The sequence below is a fragment of the Anarrhichthys ocellatus genome, unplaced genomic scaffold (genome assembly GCF_004355925.1).
Source record: "Anarrhichthys ocellatus isolate YVR2014 unplaced genomic scaffold, GSC_Weel_1.0 scaffold36, whole genome shotgun sequence".
Lineage (NCBI taxonomy): Eukaryota > Metazoa > Chordata > Actinopteri > Perciformes > Anarhichadidae > Anarrhichthys > Anarrhichthys ocellatus.
In genome coordinates, this window is record NW_022280066.1 from 4,059,832 (window position 1) to 4,079,855 (window position 20,024).

General features: G+C 45.4%; 1 protein-coding gene across 6 annotated transcripts in view; it reads left to right on the forward strand.

The window, feature by feature from the left end:
- The window catches only part of kiaa1109 (KIAA1109 ortholog), a 71,701-nt gene that overhangs the window by 2,829 nt on the left and 48,848 nt on the right, over window positions 1-20,024 (forward strand). For all 6 annotated transcript variants that reach the window (XM_031866681.1, XM_031866683.1, XM_031866684.1 and 3 more), the window contains exons 3-34: window positions 515-631; window positions 2,118-2,196; window positions 2,288-2,352; window positions 2,641-2,815; window positions 3,205-3,286; window positions 3,428-3,621; window positions 4,641-4,720; window positions 5,370-5,520; window positions 5,698-5,854; window positions 6,318-6,396; window positions 7,538-7,629; window positions 7,740-7,857; window positions 7,979-8,134; window positions 8,895-8,992; window positions 9,193-9,377; window positions 10,118-10,224; window positions 10,396-10,631; window positions 10,763-10,981; window positions 11,402-11,539; window positions 12,320-12,496; window positions 12,959-13,087; window positions 13,689-13,808; window positions 13,968-14,299; window positions 15,173-15,423; window positions 15,553-15,793; window positions 15,896-16,375; window positions 17,464-17,737; window positions 17,901-18,038; window positions 18,227-18,297; window positions 18,503-18,676; window positions 19,166-19,286; window positions 19,552-19,701. In XM_031866681.1, coding sequence (XP_031722541.1) covers window positions 515-631; window positions 2,118-2,196; window positions 2,288-2,352; window positions 2,641-2,815; window positions 3,205-3,286; window positions 3,428-3,621; window positions 4,641-4,720; window positions 5,370-5,520; window positions 5,698-5,854; window positions 6,318-6,396; window positions 7,538-7,629; window positions 7,740-7,857; window positions 7,979-8,134; window positions 8,895-8,992; window positions 9,193-9,377; window positions 10,118-10,224; window positions 10,396-10,631; window positions 10,763-10,981; window positions 11,402-11,539; window positions 12,320-12,496; window positions 12,959-13,087; window positions 13,689-13,808; window positions 13,968-14,299; window positions 15,173-15,423; window positions 15,553-15,793; window positions 15,896-16,375; window positions 17,464-17,737; window positions 17,901-18,038; window positions 18,227-18,297; window positions 18,503-18,676; window positions 19,166-19,286; window positions 19,552-19,701 — 5,186 coding nt within the window. The remainder of the gene's footprint in view (window positions 1-514; window positions 632-2,117; window positions 2,197-2,287; window positions 2,353-2,640; window positions 2,816-3,204; window positions 3,287-3,427; window positions 3,622-4,640; window positions 4,721-5,369; window positions 5,521-5,697; window positions 5,855-6,317; window positions 6,397-7,537; window positions 7,630-7,739; window positions 7,858-7,978; window positions 8,135-8,894; window positions 8,993-9,192; window positions 9,378-10,117; window positions 10,225-10,395; window positions 10,632-10,762; window positions 10,982-11,401; window positions 11,540-12,319; window positions 12,497-12,958; window positions 13,088-13,688; window positions 13,809-13,967; window positions 14,300-15,172; window positions 15,424-15,552; window positions 15,794-15,895; window positions 16,376-17,463; window positions 17,738-17,900; window positions 18,039-18,226; window positions 18,298-18,502; window positions 18,677-19,165; window positions 19,287-19,551; window positions 19,702-20,024) is intronic.

Here is a 20,024-nt window from a genome sequence, read left to right on the forward strand (position 1 = left end):
TCAAGCTGCATTTAAGCAGTTTCATAGAAGATGTGCCATCACTTCTTATCATCTAAACCAGGGGTGTCAAACTCAAGGCCCGCGGGCCGAATCCGGCCCGCCGCGTCATTTTATGTGTAAGACTGTGTAAATGTAACTACTCCTTACATTTACAACCGGCCCTTTGAGGGTGCTGATGTGGCCCAGAGTGAAAATGAGTTTGACACCCCTGATCTAAACTATTGTGGTGTTTATGGCTCTTTATTATGTCAGGAAAACTAGCATCTGTCACATTGTATTCAAAGCACCAATCACGGCTTATTGACCTTTACAAACGAGTGTAATTCTAGAGTTTGACTGAACAGAGTCCAAATCAGCACAAGTGATCATATTTAAAAGCAAAGGCTTACTTTACTATTTGGTTCACAAACATCAATGACGTTCACAAACTATTCCAAATATCACAAAACATAAATGACTTCTTGTTTGTGTTGTTCCATGTGTTAACAAAGGGGACCATGTTTTTGTCTTTCAGCCACCATTCTGTCCTGTGGATGGATCATCTATTTAATGTATTACAACTCCCGCAACATTGGCCTCATCCTTACACTCATCATCAACCGGCTCTACAAGGATGGCTACATCCACATTGGTGTGTGTTCCTTCGGAGCTCTGTCATACAGTGATGAATGGGGAGGAGGAGGAGCGCTGCCGAAGCTTTCAGTTCAAGGCGTTCGCTCAGTCCGCTGAATATTTCATGATGAGCCGGCTTCTCTCAGTGATTATCGCCACTGAGCCCGAACAGCAAACTGCAACCAACACCTGATTGAATTCCTCCACACAAACGACACAGAAGTTAACTTATAAAAGCACCTGGAGGCCATGAATCTAAGTGAAACCAAGCCTTTCATCTTAGGGAGTTTCTTCCAAAAACATAAATTTCTGTACTAATGAGTGCACCTGGTCAGGATCACCTGCACTGTCCTACAACCATAGATACAAGTCAGAGCGTTGACGTTTACTTTGTGTTGAACATTTTATCAGTGAATCAACAAATTCACATTAAGATTTAATTAGATGAAGAGGGCACGGTTCAGTCTCTGTGCCAACACGCGTTGCTACAAAGTGAGCAGTCGACCGTTTGCCAGCTAATCTCTCACCATAGTCCAATCCACAGTCGCTGTATTATCTACAGTAGATGACGGTGGACGGCCTCAGTTTGGAGAAGCAGACAGGAGTACCATCAATGTACTGCGATTACAGTACATTGATGGGGGGGGGGGGGGGGGCAGCAGCAAAACATATTTTAACCACCTAAAAAAATATCTGTGCCTCCCGTCCCGCCAGCCACCACCTACTGGAGGCAATACACTGACTATTTATAAGCACCTCATACAACCAACCCCACATAAACAAAGTCAGAACTATCCCTTTAGCATTTACAAAAAGAACAGAGAATGTAATGAAATGGAGACAAGAAGAGAAAACCCTTCTTTTCAAATAGCAGTGGAGTACAGACACAGTTTATCATGTGATGAGCAGGTTTGAACTCGCCTGAAGGCGCGTGTTGGCACTGCCAGGCCTGAGTTGAGTCAAAATTGCTGCATAGATTGAGAAGGAGGAACTGGCTTCCTGGTCAGAGGATTTGAGGCATCCGGTCTTCAGCCAGTCAGAGGAAAAGTCACACGACAAACACTCTCGCTCTCTCTCGTGTTATGAGCCACAAAGGATTAAAGATGTAAATCTATGTTCTTACTCAGTGACGACTCTGACCTACTTGTTATACAATTGGAGCCTAATTAAGATTGTTGTTTTTTTTTTTCTCTCACTGAGAAGAGATAAGCTGATTAAATATCTCACCAAACTCCCACTTTACCGAGGCTCAAACAACCATCTAATTACAACTTCTGTTTACGTTTCATTATTTAAAGAATACATTTTTATTTCTCTTTAATCAGCAGGTTTGCTGCCTTGATTTCACACCACTGTGATCCAATCCAAACATCTTTTCACTTGCTTTTAAAAAAAAAATTGTAATCGCGTAACTTCATATCATTCTACGACACTGTTATTGTTTATGAAAGATATGACGCTCTCTTTTGTGACCGTAACTTAAACTGTGTCTGACCGCACCGCAGGCTCCTTCTCCTTCTCCGTGCTGTCGGGGAAAGTCATGTTCAGAGACGTCTACTTCATCAACCAGGACATGTCCATCAGGTAGGCTGGCCTGGGCTGCGTCCTTCTCTGCTCTCCTCTTATCATCTTACAGCTTTCTAACGTATTGATATTTATGTTGTCTGTGATACAGGATACAGGATGGCTTCCTCATATTCCGCTGGTGGAAAATGTATAACCCAAAACAGAAACAGCATGGTGAGTTTAAGAGTTTTGTCTTTAAGTTAACATTTTCCTTCAAAGTTCAGGTTTCCTTATAATATAAACACCTTTGAGACTTCTCCTCAGGGTTTCCTTTAAATTTTCACTTGAGTATTTTCTCCTGACATTGGTCTTATACTTAAAGAATCCCTTAAAGTAATTACAAAAGACCCTCTTAACCAAAGTAAGGGAAACTTAAGGTACGTCAGGCTCTAGCTTTAGCTCTGACATGGCTGAGTTTATAGCGATCAATGAGGAGTTTGCTCTCTCGTCTCTTCTCGCCAGACCCCAAGGCAGAGACCAGGCTTTACGTGACGGTTAACGGCTTCGAGTTTCACGTCTACAACCGCACCGACCTCTACAACCGACTGCAGGAGACCTTCGGACTGGACCCCACGCTCATAACACCCAAGAAGGACGAGGAGAAGGGACAAGAGGACCGAAACAAGACACTAGAGAGGTGCTGCCGAGGGCTCTGTCCAGTCGGTGTTAGGGTCGTTTTAGAGAAAATCCAACTTCACCATCTTAGTAGAAGTAATAATGACATTAAGATAATTATAAGCTCTTGATAGCTGAGCACTTACAGTATTTTGCTTCTGAACTTGTCTTAACTTGGACTAGAATGATTTTTTTTTTTTTTTAAAAAGTCTAGTTTTTGGTAAATAAAACTGAAAACATTTCCCAGAAGTTGCTGCACAGATGTGCTCGCTTCTCTGTCTGTTACGAGCAAATGCATTTGAAGTGTCGGCACAGAGGAGAGCTTTTGTCATCTCCCCACTGAAGGCCAAACAAATCGGGCTGACTGGAAGAAGTAGATCTATTCAAACTGTCTTCTGGTCCCCTGTGCAGCGTGAACATCAAAGCAGAGAGTCCAGACCACACGTCATCGTGGCGCTCCCTCATTCCCGTCATCAAAGTCAACATCAGCACCGTAAGTTCCTTTTTTTTTTTTTTTTTTTTTTTTTTTTTTTTTTTTTTTTTTTTTTTTAGAAACGGCTTCTCGAGCATTGATGAGAGAAGAACCCCAGTGTTCAGGCCTCGCTCCTTCACAGCATGTTTGCTCTCCCGTTAGGGTCGCATAGCGTTCGGGAACCACCACCTCCCCCAGACGCTGTGCGTGAACTTCGAGGACGCCTTCCTGACGTACGCCACCAAGCCTCCCTCCAGCCACCTGGACCAGTTCATGCACATCGTCAAAGGCTCGCTGGAGAACGTGCGCGTCATGCTGGTTCCCAGCCCGCGCTACCTCGGCATGCAGAATGACGAGTAAGTCCAAGTCGTTCGACTGACGACGTGTTTTTTTAATTGAGCTGTGAAATCACACTTCCTCAAAGGCCGGCCCTTCCAGAGGGGTCACTTGTTTGAATTGGAGGGTGGAATTCATATAGAAGCTACACAAAAAAGGGAAATGAATAATGTAGCAGAGTTTGGTATTTATTTATTCCAAACGATTTCTGAAACTTGTAAACATAATTTTTCAACTTATGTCGTTGTCGGTGCTAACACTGTTTAGAATGAATGCTCTTGCCGGGAGAATAATGACTCGAAAATATCTTTGCCACTCATTTTTTTGAAGCACCCTATAATGAGATCATTATAAAGATTGAAAATATACATAAAAGGTCCGCACTCTGTGGCTCCCTTCAGTGCAATTTAATAAATCACACTTAAGGGAGCTGCGCTGTGCGGACCTTTATTTATGTTTTTATTGCTGTATTCTTTTGCTCCAGCAACGGCCTCCAACGGCTTTTGGATGTGTGCGACCACTTTACATTGTTTATCATTATAAAGTTTGAAATGGATAATTCTGTGAAATGCTCTCTTTCGCTCTCTTTTCTTCTTCTTCTTGCTGTTGATCCTGCAGTATGTATTGTTTGGTGTGAATTCTTAAACACAGGCAGAGGACTCGCTCTCTATCTCTTTCTTTGCTTTTACAAAATGAAAATAAATGAGCGTTTTAACGTTTGTAAGGAGTTAATTGTAGATAATAGTTTTATCTGAATTCATTATGTTTGCTTAAAACATTATTAGTACATTTAATAGATGACTCAGCTTTTAGCTTGCGGAGTACAGGAGCTGCAGCCTTCTTAAAAGCATAAGAGATATCGTATAAAGATGAGGATATATATATATATACATCAGAATGGGGCGATTGAAACTTTTAACACTAAAAATGTTGGCAGAATGTTTAAATATGGCATTGTTTTCAGAATAGAGTTCATAACCTCTGTGTATAATCTGTACTTTGCCTTCCAAACTCTGACCTGGTGATATTTCCCATCTAGACCTCCCAGACTGATGGGCGAAGGCTTTGTGGTCATGCAGTCCAACGATGTTGACATCTACTATTACCAGGACGAACCCGGTACACACACGCACACACACACACACACACACACACACACACGAAAAAATGGCCTTCAACAAATGCTTGCGGTGCTGCGACGATACCAAAAGTTACATACAAATGTAACCGGGGATTTATTGTTTCTTTGAAAGAACTTTAGGAATTGTTTCTAATGGAGAAATACTGTGTTTTGCTTTGGAATAGGGCCGCACAATATGTATAGTTTTAGTATTGACATTGTAGCCAACATGTTTATGAATAGTGAATACATATTTTACTAGAACACAAAGTTCTTCATAGATCCAACCTCTTAATTCTGCTCTCAAGGTGCAACAGATCGATGTATTTTCCTTTTTTTTTTTTTTTTTTTTAAACATACTACATTTTTCCGACCAAAAAAGTTACGATGTCGTTATCTGGCAAATATTCCTGTATTTTTTTCAATATATAGAAATATCGTGCAGCCTTTCTATCGAACAACTCTTGATACTTCAGCGCTAGTGTAAAAATATGAGCATGACCAATGGACGTTGGCTAAGTGACGAAGGAGCCGTAGAAAAGGAGTTTCAAGATTGCTTGTGTTTTGTACAATTGTGTGTTTTTGTTCGGTGTTTGTTGCCAAGAGTAGTTTAAGTCTTGAAAGGCATGTGTGTGTGCGTGCGTGCAGGTCTGGTTCCCGAGGAGCAGGAGGGTGGGGAGGAGGCAGAGACGTGCAGTGAGGGCGATAAGCTTCAGGACCTGCCTCCATGCTGGGGTCTGGACATCGTCTGCGGAAAAGGAACCGACTTCAACTACGGCCCTTGGGCAGATCGTCAGAGGTGAGCGATGATAGCGGAAACACGGAGCACTCTTCTTGTATCTTCCGCATGTAATTGAACGGCATAACAATATGTAACGAGTGGAAGAAGAGTGCCGTGGTCAAGTATAGCTCAAGGCTTTGTAGTTGGGCTTCACAGATACAGTCTCGCATTTACACAAGCTCTTGATTTCCTCAGGGACTCTCTGTGGAAGTTCTTCCTGCCGGCTGACTACCAGGCCATGAAAGTCACAGAGGTTGCCCAGCCAGGAAACCCCAGACAGATCCAGGCCTTCGAGCTGCGCATGAACATCATCGCTGACGCCACCATCGATCTGCTTTTTACCAAAAACAGGGTGACTTTTGCTCTCGTGTGCTTTCTTCTCCCTTTCTCTCTCTCTCTCTCTTTTTTTTTATTTTATTTTTTTCTTCTTCTCGCTGGCCTCTGATCTTTCTTCCTCTCTCTGCTGCTCCACTCATCTTTGTCTTCATGCGTCATCGTGTTTGAGCTGTCGATATCGCTTCATGTTTTATGCTTTTTCAAATTTTCATCCTGGACCAGCGCATGGATTTTCACAAAGCTAAGAGTGTGAAGTGCATACTAAACATCAACATGAATGCACGTTGAATGAAAACATAACAATGCACGGACAGATTATGAAGCTATTGCCTCCTTTTTAAACATATTTTAGTTAAGATTTGGTGGCTTTCTTTTATTCTGAAGGCCCCCTCTGCTGATTTGACAGCATATGTGACTGCTCTGTTTACTCTCCCCCCCCTCCCCTCCCCCCCACGCTCTGTATTCATCCCTGTTACTAGGAAACCAATGCCATCCATGTGAATGTAGGGGCAGGCTCCTACCTGGAAGTCAACATCCCCATGACTGTGGGAGACAATGGTAAGTCTGCATTTAAAACAAAAATAAGAGACGAGTCGACCAAAATGTCAGCACTTGGCTCAGTTCCCACAGCAGATGTCCCGCTGGCTTAAAGGCAACTCTTGTTCATATAGAAGCGCGCGTCAGCAGTTTGGTGATAATCTGGTGCACTGACTAATGGATGAACTACAGCCAATGACGAGCAGCTTCATCAAATGTCAGGATGAACTCATCCTTTTAGTTAGTCAAAAAGTAATGACGATTCTTCAAGCCGGTCAAATTTGGCTTTTTAGATATTTCGCATATTGATTTCCATTGAGATTTCTCATTGTTTATCTGTCCCGCCCTGAATTTGACTGTTCTCAGTCCGTATCGACGCTCTGATGAAGTCGTTTTCAGTTTCAGCTGTCCTCTATAAATATCCACCGTCTGCTACCTGCTCGGCACCAAACGGCAGACGGACACAGCTAGCGACTAGCTGCCGAACACAGAGGAGCATTTAGCGGCTAAAGAGACCGATAGTTCCCTCAGGAGTGGGTAGCGACTAAAAACAGAGCTGACAGAGAGAAAATATTCAACACAAACTCCACACCAAATAAACAATGACCTCTGGATGTGTAAATAAGTGAAATCAATTTGACCACAACACCAACCTCTGTTACCAAGGTCTGTGAAGTCATTGCTGAACTATTTTCCACAAGGAAATCGCAGAACTAAGGAGTGTGTTACCAATAAACCAAAAGCTTTAATCAGCTCGACTCCAGCACAGAGCGCTGACCCCTTGGTTATTCATATCAAACATGTCCCAACTTCCCAGCAATACACCCACCAAGTGTGAAGAAGATCGGGTGAACTGTTCTAACTGAGATAAAGGACACACAGACGGACAGAGCCGTATCCAGGATAATACAGCTGACCCCGGGGAACGTTGACATTCTCAACACTGATGGATGTGAGGAACGTGTAATAATTTATCGCGCTGAGCTCATAATATTTTGTCAGTCATCAGTCAACGCCCTCCTCTGTCTCCAGAAATGTGGTTACCGTAGGTAACTGTAACAAATTTAGCCAGTAAATGACATTATTTGCAAGAACTAGGCCCCAGCGCTGGGTTTTGAGAATTGATGGCCCTGCCTGTGTGTCCTCTCTCCTCTGCACTCAGGCTACTCTCCTACCATCAAAGGCCAGCTGCTGCACGTGGACACCACCAGCAGCATGCAGTACAGAACTCTCCTGGAGGCCGAGATGCTGGCCGTAAGTAGCAGAGACGCTTTACAGTCTCCATCGACTTAAGATGCATGGGAAAGTTGAGTGCACAGTAAGTGAAATCATGTGCTGCCTCTCACTTTTTTTTAATATTTCAGTTTCACGTCATAGCCAGCTACCCTCGTGTGTGGAACATGCCTCAGTCGTGGCAGTGTGAGATCGAGGTGTACAAGGCCACATACCACTTCATCTACGCCCAGAAGAACTTCTTCACCGGTGAGCTCTCCAGCAAAACACACTTCACGAATGACATTGTAGCGCTTAGCATTGTCACAGTGGGATGTATGAAACGTAACGGGTAAAGTTCCTCTCTCACTGTTCCCTCTGTTCTTTTTAGATTTGATCCAGGACTGGGCGAGTGACAGCGCGCCGGACATCTACTCCTTCGTGCCCTACTCCTGGAAGTTCAAGGTGCTGTTCCACCAGTTTGAGATGATCTGGGCGGCAAATCAGCACAACTGGGTCGACTGCTCCACCAAGCAGCAGGAGAATGGTGAGACAGAGCATCTGTCAAAGAGTCCGAGTTCTGAGCTGAATTCAATCTTTTATTAGTCGTAGATTAATATTTTTAAGTGTATTTATTATGAGTAGATGTTTTAAGTATTTCATATATTTTCTTTTTTTGATGCCAAAAAGTACTTTATTCAGGATACAAATTAAAAGTACAGTAATGTGTTCCCTTTTAAAGAACTAGAAATTATGTGTTTCTTCAGTAAGGTGCTTAATGTTCAGTATTGTCAGCTGTTAATATCTGCACCAGATTTCTGTAACAATGTGACAACATTGAACATGAGTCGGTCCACATATGTACAGATAATTCTGTGATGATGAAGAAAGGCCGATCAAAAAAGAGAGAAGGAAACAGACACAAACCAAAGACATTATTTTTCTAGACACACAAAATAATTACTGACAAAAAAAGATTTCTAAAGTAAAGTGCACAACTAAAGTTTTATTTCCATGTATAAAATCCTTTATGATAATATAATTTGGTGATACGGTAGTTTACAGGTTTGCAGCGGAACGAATGGACTTCCTGTTAGATCTGTGTTTAGTGTTTCGCACGGACGCGAAAATAAAAAGAAATCCAGCCCTGAAAGCAGTCGATGACGTAATGCCTCCTGAGCACTGGAAGCAGAAGTCCGTGACAGGATACTTTGACTCTATTAAGTCGTGATATATATTGTACATACAGTATATACTCCACTTAATCCCAGGGCAGACTAATCGATTGCTTTATTGATCTCCTATAGTGTACCTTGCAGCGTGTGGCGAGACGCTCAATATAGACTTCACTTTGCCTTTCAATGAGTTTGTTCCCACCACCTGCAACACCCGCTTCAGTTTGAAGGTGAGCCGTGCTTTCAGTGCATACCATTTGTTTACTTGAGTGTTCTCGTGTAGATTTTTCTCCATCTAGAAAATGCTCCTACAGATGTACGGCTTCGCATACTGTTTATTTTCATATTGGTTGGGTGTGTGTGCATGTGTGTGCGTGTGTGTGTGTGCATGTGTGTGCGTGCGTGTGTGTGTGTGTGTGGTCCTCCTCAGGCGGAGGATACAGACCTGCGACTGTCCCTGCCAGAGTGCCACCCAAGCCGCGACCCCCTCCTCACCCTGTCCAAAGAATACCAGAACGTCAAGCTGCCCCCGGACATGTTCATGCCGGGGGAACACCAAAGCGCTCCCCCTCCCAAAACCACCAAGTCCCGCTGGAAGAACATCACCCACGCAGAGTGAGTTAAACCTGGGAGTTATTTCTCTGTAGTTGTGTGGGGGGGGGGGAGCGAGTGTGTTAGCAAAGAGCAGGGTGACTCATCGTCGTAGCACACTGACTCACATCAATCCTAGGTAGTAGGTGGTAATTTCAAGTAAATGTACCACTAACCTTCACTTTTTATGCTTTGCTCGGTAAATAGTTGCTGCCTCGCTTGGTTTTAAGTGAGATACAATAGCCTGTTTACTTTTTTAGGTATTCGAGATGAAGATATGAAGTTTAAGCTTTTCTAGGGGCTTGTCATAACAATTTATATTTCCTTATAAACCCGTTTTATTACGTGTCCCACAGTTATTTATCCATCTTGGACTGCATTCCTTCTGGAGAATGTTGCTAAGCAAGGATCTGTGTCAGGGTCAGGGAAGGTTCAAACCGATTTTAAATAGTTGGGTAGCGCATGCATTGTGCACTCCGAACATGAGTCCAAATTCAGATCATTCATAATCCATGACCCTGAGCCAGACTGCACTGAGTCCCCCCCGGGGAGGTTACGATCAAACTCTATCCGGACCGTTGCACTCGGTGCCGCAGAGAAATCGTCCGTTACCCATTTGCTGTCTCTCGCCCCGACTGTAACGTCCTCGGATTGAGCGGTTCATGAAGCAAACGATGTACCGGAAAATCCACTTGAAAACGATGATAAACTCTGTATTACGACTGTGAACCTGTGAGTGTGTATTTCTCCCCTCCTTGCATCAGAGCCGGCTGGGTGGATTGCTGGAGCGTACCCAACTTCTTGCTCATCATTGACTACACTTGGCACCCCATTTATCCCCAGAAGGCCGATGAGCAGCTCAAACAGTCGCGTAAGCTCCCCGCTTTAGTATCAATTCTCTGCTGTTCGTTCTAAAGCCAGCCGTGACAAAACAACTGTGTAAGAAATTGTAATAGTCTCTCACGTCTTTGCTCAGTCGCCTTATTTATGTCTGTTTTTAAAATGGCTTTTGTCTTAACTCGCCTGTGATCTGCGTCTGCAGTGTCTGAGATGGAGGAATCCATCCTGTCGGCTCTGCGGCCCCCGGAGAACACCGGGGGGGTGCACCACAACGCCCAGCCGCGCTACACCTCCACGTCTGCCTCGGCGGCTCACGGACGGATGCCCGCGGACCCCTCGGAGCTCCCGCCCGACAGGCTTCACGTGGAGATGGAAATGTCCCCAGATTCTCAAATCATCCTCTACGGGCCTTTGCTCCGAGCGCTGATCTCCATCAAGGTACGGAAATTCTGTATTTCGGTGGCACCTTCTGTAATCAGTCCTCGTGTGTTTAATGTTTCGGTTTGGATGCTTGATGTGGATTTTGGATAATAGTGAACCAGGAAAGAATTGGTGTCGTGTTCCCACAGGAAAACTATTTCGGCGAGGATGACATGTACATGGACTTTGAGGAGGCGGTATCCAGCCCCGTGTTGTCCACCTCCACCTCCTCGGGCCTCGGTTGGTCTCCTCTGGGAATGGAGGACAGCGAACAGAGGGAAAACTCAAACATCCATCCCCTGGACCTGCGCCCCTGGGACATCACCGTGCTCATCAACCTCTACAAAGTCCACGGCCGACTGCCAATGGTAAAACCGATCACCGCTAGTAGTTCACTTTAATTGAAAGAAAGGGAGAGAGATCAGTGTAGAAGTTTAGCAAATTGGGAGACAATCACAGATTATGACACTGAAAATATCACTTCATTACAATATGTACTAATATAATAGACATTGGAAAATCAAAGAAAATGCGTCGTATATAGAATGTATAAAAAAAGGAGTGCAAGACATTGTGAACATTCACGGGAAGTGTGTAGCTCATTTGAGTCTACTTTATTTGCCATCGTTTGTTTCCTGGCTTGCAAGGAATCCTGTTTTTTTTTTTTTTTTTTTTTTTTTGGATTTAAAACCTGCCAGCCGTGCCTTTTGAAGTCTGTGTGCGTTTCTGTATACGAAAAACAACATGATGCATGACTCCACATATTTCCTCTTTGTCTGTGCCTCCAGCACTGCAGCAGCGAGGGTCCCGAAGGTCCATCCGGCTTCTTGGAGCGGCTGTGTTTTGAGATGAAAAAGGGTTACAAGGAGACGATGCTTCAGCTGCTCCTGTCTCCCATTCACATCTTCATCAGTGACAACTACCAGGTCAGAAGCACACCGGTGCCTGATGGGATGTGCTGCTTCTTATTGCTCCATATATCCAGTCAGATTCATATTTTCTCTGTGGGGAAATGGCTAAAGAAAAATAATTAGGAACAGTGATGAAGTTTGTGTCCAGATGCTTGTAATCCAACAGTCCAACAGTAATACAAACTTCAACTATGTGCTCCTTCTACGGAAGCCCTGACAGGGAAAAAATCTGGTGCTCCATTTTTCACTCCAATCTAAATAGTTTTCTCTCCTGTGTTCATGGCTTGTGAACAGGTTCACACGTCTTAAACCATTTCCATCATAATTGGAAAATGGATAACCAGATCTTTCTTTGTTCTCTCTTAACTCTCAGGGCTTCCGTTCACCTCTCATGTGTGAGACCAATTAATACACAGACAACTACTCTTTAATCTGGCAACTAATGGGGTGACTCAGCACTTAGAAAACACCCTGAATACAGCTTGCATAATATCAAACGTACTTTTCACCAGCCACATCATTGCATAAGCACCAGCCTATTGTATAACCACGCAGAATTACTAAGCTTTAGCCCTGAGTTGGATCCTATTTGCTGTTTAGAGTGAATATCTTTCCTTAATCCCCGACAAAGCACATGTGTCCTTCATCTCTCTCCTCAACTGAGATAACAAACTAATTTAGTTTTTGTGTGTGTGGCATGAACAGGGATATTACGGAATGCAGAAGATTACACAAGTTGCTGATATAAGATCAAAACATATTTGCGTGTGTGTGCGTCCGTTCTTTCGCCCACAGCGTCCCACGGCGGACGGGGTTTTGAGGGACGGCCACCTGAGCCTGTCGGGCCTGCAGATGAGGGCCCACGCCATGTTCTCCGCTCAGGGCCTCCCACTGGGCGGTGACACGCTGGAGTACGCCTGGCTCATCGACATGCAGGCCGGGGGGCTCACCGGCAGGGTCACAGTCCCACAGGTGTGTGTGTGTGTTTGGCTTACGTAAAAGAGAATGTGGAAGGGATAAATGCGTGCAGCCTGAAGATTATGATTACATCATGGATCTTTAGGTTGTGTGTGTGTGTGTGTGTGTGTGTGTGTGTGTGTGTGTGTGTGTGTGACTGTGATAAAGTACTTTTAAAAAAAAAAGAAGAAAAAAAAAAAAGCTTGCTTGTATAAACGACCTGTGCAATATAATATGAGCCAACTTTTGTGCATTTACTGTTGTTGAGACTGACAGACCAAGTCATCATTCTTTTATGTTCTCGCTTGTGGCGGTGTTGTTTTATTGTTTTCTGTTGTAAGCTGTTCCTTGTGCTTTGTCCACCCCCACAATGACTGCAGTTATTCTACTCTCGTTTGTGCATTTGCCCGAGCAGTAGATGTATTCATCGATTGTGTTGGAAGTACTAACGGCCCTTTGTGCGCTTGTGATTATTAGGTGGCCAGTATGATGGAGTGGGGGGAGAATTTCCTCTTCCATGGGGTGTCCCGAGAATTCCAGCTGGAGCAACCCAAGCCCTCCGTCATCTGCCAGCATGGCGTCGATCGCCGCATCTGCGATGCCAAGGTACAAACCGGCAGTAGACGACAAAATGCTGCACAGCCTGAGCCTCGTTTCTCAGAGTTCCTCTTCATCTGCTGTGGCTCTCTAGCATTGGTTTGAACTAGTTAGCAGACGTGTGTGTGTATCTCACGCTGGACGCTACCAAATCGGCTCATTATGGCTTTTTTTTTTTTTTTTTTTGTGAGATTTGAATGTTGGTCAGAACTGTCCGGTGTGAAGGGAAGGGTGCAAATGACATCGGATAATAAAAAAGGAGACCACTGTGAAGCTTTGTCTAATGACGCATGGCTCAGAAAGCCCACTTTTTCTTGACGCAGCCGGAGACAAAACTATTGATGTACTCACAGCTACCTCACATGGCTTACAGACACAACACCGTGCTGTATGAAGTCACTTTGAGAGGAAACTAGTCTGTTTCACAAAATGTTTATTTGCGAATACTAACAAGGATATTTAAACAAAAAAACTCTGCCTGAGAGCCCTCGTTAGTTTCTGACAACAACAGCTGTGGCTACCGGCCACGGAGCTGTGTGGAAAGCAAAGCCAGACTAAATTAAAGATGGCTTCCCCATGCAACCATTTAAAAAAAAATTTGTTTTTCCAGCTGGGCTGCCTGCCGGGTCACTGTCGCACATCAGAGGAGCTGAAGTACACCATGACCCGGCTGGCCATGGATGGAGTTGGCCTCTTTGTTGTGGAGCATGGCTGCGCTGCCAACATCAGGGTAATTGGCACCTAACTGTTTATGTATTGTATTTCAAGAAAATATATTTATTCATAAAACTTGAACTCATTTAAATCCATGTCATGGGCTGTTTGATTTTTAGTATGTGTAAAGAGCCTTCCTTCCTTTTATTTATTATTATTTTTTTTACCTCTCCAGACGGCCATCATTCATGTCGCCAACTGCAACCTGCACAACCAGGCCGTGGGAGAAGGCATCAGCGCCGTGGTGCAGGACGTGAACATCCAGCAGTACATTGAACAGCAGCAGCACAGCGAGGCGGCCAGGCTGCAGCCGGCCGGACAGGGTCAGGGTCCGGGTCAGCCGCTGGGTCTCGGGCAGCCCGCTCTGCTGCGGCGCTCTGTCTGGCTGGAGGCGGGTTCGGTCAACCTGAACCTCATCACGGCAGACGTCGCCCTGGCCGCCGACCATCCGGCCAAATGTGAGGTCCAGAGGCACTTTCTGGAGCTGCACGACGCTCACACCAAAAGGTGGGAATTCGTGTGTTACAGTATTCTCTTTTTCAGACATTTGTCTCAAAGCCTGGGCCATTGTTGTTCACCTTTTTAATTAATTTGTGAAGAAAATTGTCAGTGCTGAAACTTCTTTTCTATGTAGAAATGACTCACTGGCTGCATCACACCTCCTGTATGATGAGTCACAGATACAGTCATAAGATGTAATGTGAAGTAGGTCTGTTTAAACAAAACAAGATGATTCATGTGCAGGGATCCGGCTCATGATATGTGATAATCAGCCGTTAGACTGCTGTGATGATGAATTCAACATGATTGAAGAGCTCATAAACGGTCTGCAGAGAGCTATTATCAGTACAGATGTTCTCGTCTTGCTCGTACTTGGACACAATGTCTCTTATTACTTCAGCTGAATGCCCTGTGTGTGGGTCATGAGGAAGTTTAAAGTGTGTATGGATGTACATTCACGATTCTGGGAGTGTATACTAAAGTGAAGCTAAACGTTACTGCGAGGAGTTTTTAACTGGTCATGAAGCGGTGTCAATTTAATGCCCATGATAAAACAAAATTATTATAAATGGTCTTCATTTTACTCGCTTCAGAAACAAATGCACGTGCTGGCCAGATTACGACACAAGACGGCTGTGCTCATGGGAAATGTAGTCTTCATTCCGTGAAAACATGACTGCTTGTGTCGACAGGGGTAAAAAAACTTAAAGCATCTTGTAGTTGCTGCCCAGAACAAAGACCCAGGTGTTCAATGATTATCAGATATTAACAAAGAAAGGACCGATGCAACGTTTCATCGACAAGAGCCTGGCAAGTCCGCAACATCTTACAGACGACTCCATCCTTTGCTCACCTCTCCCTTTACCCTCCTCTCCTCAGACTCTGGTTCCTGTGGCCAGAAGAGGCCCGCATTCGCAACAAGCGCAGCAGGAACCGCTGTGGCTGCCTCGGAGGCTGCCGGTTCTTCGGAGGTACCAACATGGGCCTGGACTTCTTCAAGCTCGAGGAGCTGACGCCGTCCTCCTCGTCTGCGTTCTCCTCCTCCAGCAGCGAGCCGGACATGTCTTATGGCCAGTCTCTGCTACAGCCGGGGGAGTGGATTATAACCAAGGAAACGCCCAAAGTGGATGGTATGCATTTTGCAAAGTTTTGATGTAGATTTCCAGAATTAATGCATGGGCCGCAAAATACTGAATGCATCATAAAAGTACATGCCTGGAAGTATCGACGGTTGATCAACCAAATGCGTGTTTTCTCAGGGAGGGTTGTCGGACTGAAGACGGACACGCACTCGCCCTGCCTGCCTCCCGAGCTGCCTGAGAGGCGTGGCCAGCAACACCTCAGCCTCCAGGTGCCCCAACGCTCCCAGAGCTCCGCCTCTTCCTCTGAGGAAAACAGCACCTCTAGTGCCGCGTTGCCCCTGCTGGCCGGAGAGAGGGACACCCCCTCGCCGAGCACGGAGGACCGCATGTTCCCCATGAATGGCAAAAGCCCTGCTGAGTGAGTAACATCAAGATTCTGTGGAAAAAAGAATATGTCAGAGCATGTGCTTTAGGAATCACAAGCAGGATTTTCAATCTCTTTAAATCTCTCTCTGCGCAGCACCCTAGGGGACGTCCCAGAGGTCTCGCCAGTCTCACCCAACAGCTCCCAGGACCGCTCCTCGGTGCGCTCCCCCCTCTGCTCACCCCTCAAGCGTCAGTCTTCCGTGCAGTCTGGTCGACTGGGCAGCACCAAGAGCCTGTCGGCCGCCGTCTTTACCGACAAGCCCCCGCCGGTCCTGTCCGGAGGCGTCCAGTTCAGCAGCGAGGTCTCCCGCAGCGACGAGAACGTCCTGGACTCGCCGCGTCAGCGCAGGAGCTACGGCTCCTTCCCCTTCACGCCGTCGGCGGACTCTAACACCTTCCACCAGTACCGCTCGGCGGACTCCAGCATGTCTGTGGCCGACAGCGAGGCCTACTTCTCCGCCACCGAGGACTTTGAGCCGATCAGCAGCGCCGACGAGGGCCCAGGGACGTACCCGGGTCGCAAGAAGAAGAGGAGGCAGCCACAGCAGCCCCCGTACCACATGGAGAACTACAGGTCAGCTCGAATGATTATGATCTCGGCAAGCTCTGCTTCAGTGGAAAAGTTCTCAAAGTTAAAAGGGTTGGGAGGACGGTCGGATCAAAAGCTAAGCCCGGGATTAAGGTGATGTTAGAGTCCAGACGGCTCAGAGTAGGATCAGATAAATGAATGACCTCTCCAGCAAGCTCTGACTCGCATTGCTTGAAGTGTTGCCCTTTTAGATAACGATACAGAGGCCATTCTGAAGGATTTATGATTTACATTTTAAGATTGCGATGATTGCAGGAATTCGATGGTTCATGAAGTGTCCTCAATTGGCCCGTTGCCTTCGTAGCGATGTTACAGTGAAACATCAAAGGCATGATTACAGTGCTGTGAAGAAGAATTACAAGCTCTTTAACAGCACGTACTTGGAAAGCATTGCAGTGGAATGAAAAAAAACAGGCCGTAAACTATTGCGCCAAATAACTTCTGATGACTCGCTCTGACATAAATGTCTTCATGGCACAACATGCCGGAATACATAAACGTTGTTTATGACATTTCTTTTTATGTTTAATGCCCCAACAAGTTTTGCATTTCATCTTGTTAAGCAACTTTCCCCCCCGAAGCTAAACACGCTGCAGCTTTTTCATTTATTGCTCTGATTCGATCATTCCAGGATGGATGGGATCTAGGAGGGTTGTGGCAAATGCGACGTTTGATCCACGGGCGGCCACTTACTGCGGCTGTGTTTTTTGCAAATTGGATTTCGGCCTCGCTCTGCAAATACCTCGTCATCTTTCTATTACCCCGAGATGTTCTCACACTGATTGCGACACGCTTTTTTTGATTGATACAGCCTCCACGCCTGTTGAAACGTAAGGCTGATATTTTCAAGAACATACAATTATTCACAGAAAATAGCTGTAACGTCTAATCTAACTTTAAGGGTTTGTGCGACGGTAACGGGAATGTCCTTCAAGTGCAACAAAAAGGCCGTTTGCCACCAAAACATTCATGTTTACGTTGACTATTTGTTTGGCTGTGAACTGGCTTAAACCTCACCGTGACATGTTCATTTGGTGCCCGTGTGAATATTTTGACCCCTCCCCCCCACCCAGCCGGAGTTCCATCTACCACAGCGTCGAGGGCCCCCTCACCTACGTTCTCAATGGGGAGCTGATCACCGAGCCGCGGCCCCTGCCCATGCCCCCCATGCTGCCCCCGCTGCCGCCGCAGCCCCTGCCCAGCCACACGTCCCAGGCCTCCTTCGTCTCGGCCCTGGCCATGGAGGAGGAGAGTTCGGTGGAGACGGAGAAGACGGCCGAACCCGGCCCCGTGACCCGTCAGCCCCACGTCATGGCGTGCTACCAGAGCTACCTCGCCCACTACCAGGTAATGTCTTTCACGTTAATGCCAATCCTAGGGTCCTTCAGGCATCGAAACAAATACCTCCATCTGAATGTCTAGAGTGTTCATTTGGCTCAATGTTATGCCTTTATGAAAGCATTACCTGTGGTAACACCGAGCCTGTTTATTTTCACTCCACCTCTGCCAGGTCTCAAATTGGTCTGTCAAGCAGCCCACCAATAAGAGGACCTCAAAGTCGTCTCTGCACCGCCCCTTAGATTTGGACACGCCCACCAGTGAGGAGAGCGCCGCCTCCTTCGACCAGCTCTCTGTTCCTGGCTTTAAGGTAATAACTAATAACAGTCTTTGTGTGGATGTAGCGAGGTCATTGGCTCCATCAGAATGTAAATACTATAGTTAAACTTCAAACTTTTGGCTTGGTATTAGTTGTTGAAGTGATTAAATGATTTGTGTCCATCCACAATACACCCAGGTCATCAGTTTCAGGGTTTAACTTTATCTTTAACATTACAGGTGATAAAGCAGGGCCTCTCAGCCAGCTCTCTACTGGACAGAGGACTTCAGCTGATGGGAGAGAACAACAGGTATTTAAGCCACATTGTTTTCACCCAGCTCATCCTATGTATTCTAGTTACAGTAAAAAACTATCCACTGAAGACAGCGTGTGTTTTGTATTTGTGTATCTCAGTGTACTTAACAGCACCAAGTAGCAACTCATGCTGTGTTTTTTTATTTTTATTATTAGTATATAGCACTGATCAGAGAGATTGTGTCTTTGCTCCTCCACAGTACACCATACACCCCACTGGATAAGAGGGCCATGGAGAACACAGACGAGGACACGACGACAGACGACTGGACTCTGGAGCAGCCCTTGGCTCAGACCAGGACCACGGCCATCGTGGAGGTGAAGGGAGCCGTCAACGTGGTGCTCACGCCCCTCGTGGCTGAATCCCTGGATAGGTACTAACTCTGCTTCATGGAGTTTGATCTCTGTGTGTGTGTTGTTTAAAGGGATACTTCATAAGTTTTGAAGTGGGGTTTGAACTATCCCTTTAAGCCAATTTATTCCCTACACACACTGCATCGTGGATCTAAAATTCCGCTGAAACTGCTTCAGAGTGTTGTCCCGCTCCTGGTTGTCTATCAGTGTGACTCTTGTTTGCTAAAGGCTAACCATGCTGGGATTTCGGTGGCCTTTTAAGCACTTGGCTCTTGGCTACAGCAGTGTGGAGATGGGTAAACTGTAGCTTGAAGGTTGACGTGAGGCTAATCTTCAAGTACTGACATCGTAAATTTGATTATCCTTGGAAAGGGCGATTTTTATATCCGATTCAGTTCTGATAGAACAGTTTGTAACAAAGCTATGAATCATTAAAATAAAGATATTTATAACCCTATGAAATTGTATTGTTTTATTACAGCTCTTTTGTCTGTTTGGTCTCTTTTAAGGTACATCGAATCCATGGTCCACTTTGCCAGTATCCGTCATCCTGCGACCATTCTGGACGACCTGCACGGGAAAGTCCTCAACGAAGCCTATCAGATCAGCAAGTCCACGGTCACCGAGTCCGTAAGTACAGCAGTGCACAAAACAAAGCGACAGTGATTCAAATCAGAGGGAAAGCTGTAATTCCTGCGATAAATGTGTCACTCAATTGTTTATTGATGGTATGAAATAAGTGTTTCTATTCTGAATGTTTAAACCGATTACTGATAATAGATGGATGGAGGGATATTCTAAATAGTTTTGAGGTTCGACACGAATCAGCTTCCCAATTTTAAAAGTGGCTTTTGTTGCCCGATGCCCCGCTGTTTTTGGATCTGCATCCACACAGAGCCAAACCGTCAAGCAGGAGCACAAGCTGTCCAAGACGGAGGGCACGACCCCCGGCTCCCTCAACATCACTCACGGCCAGACCGACCTGTCCGTCAAACCAGATAATGTGAAAATCAAGGGCCTCCAAGCCAACGTCTCCATCCCCAAGGTAAGACCCGTGACCCGGGGTAATGAGAGGCCAGCGGTGATCCTCAAGCTGTGCCCCGACCAAGAGAGGTTCACGAGCGAGCGCAGAATCCTGAGCATCGCTTTAGATCGCGTTACATTTAAACAAAGAAGATACAACTTTGCAACAGTACATCTGTGAAATGTAGCGTATACTGCAGTGTCACAACCATTCAGGTTTATCTGACTGAATGGAAGTTAATATCTGTTTGCACTTGAAGATTGAATGGATATATATATATATATATATATATATATATATATATATTTCGTTTGTATCATTTCTATCTCTTTTAACATTGATTT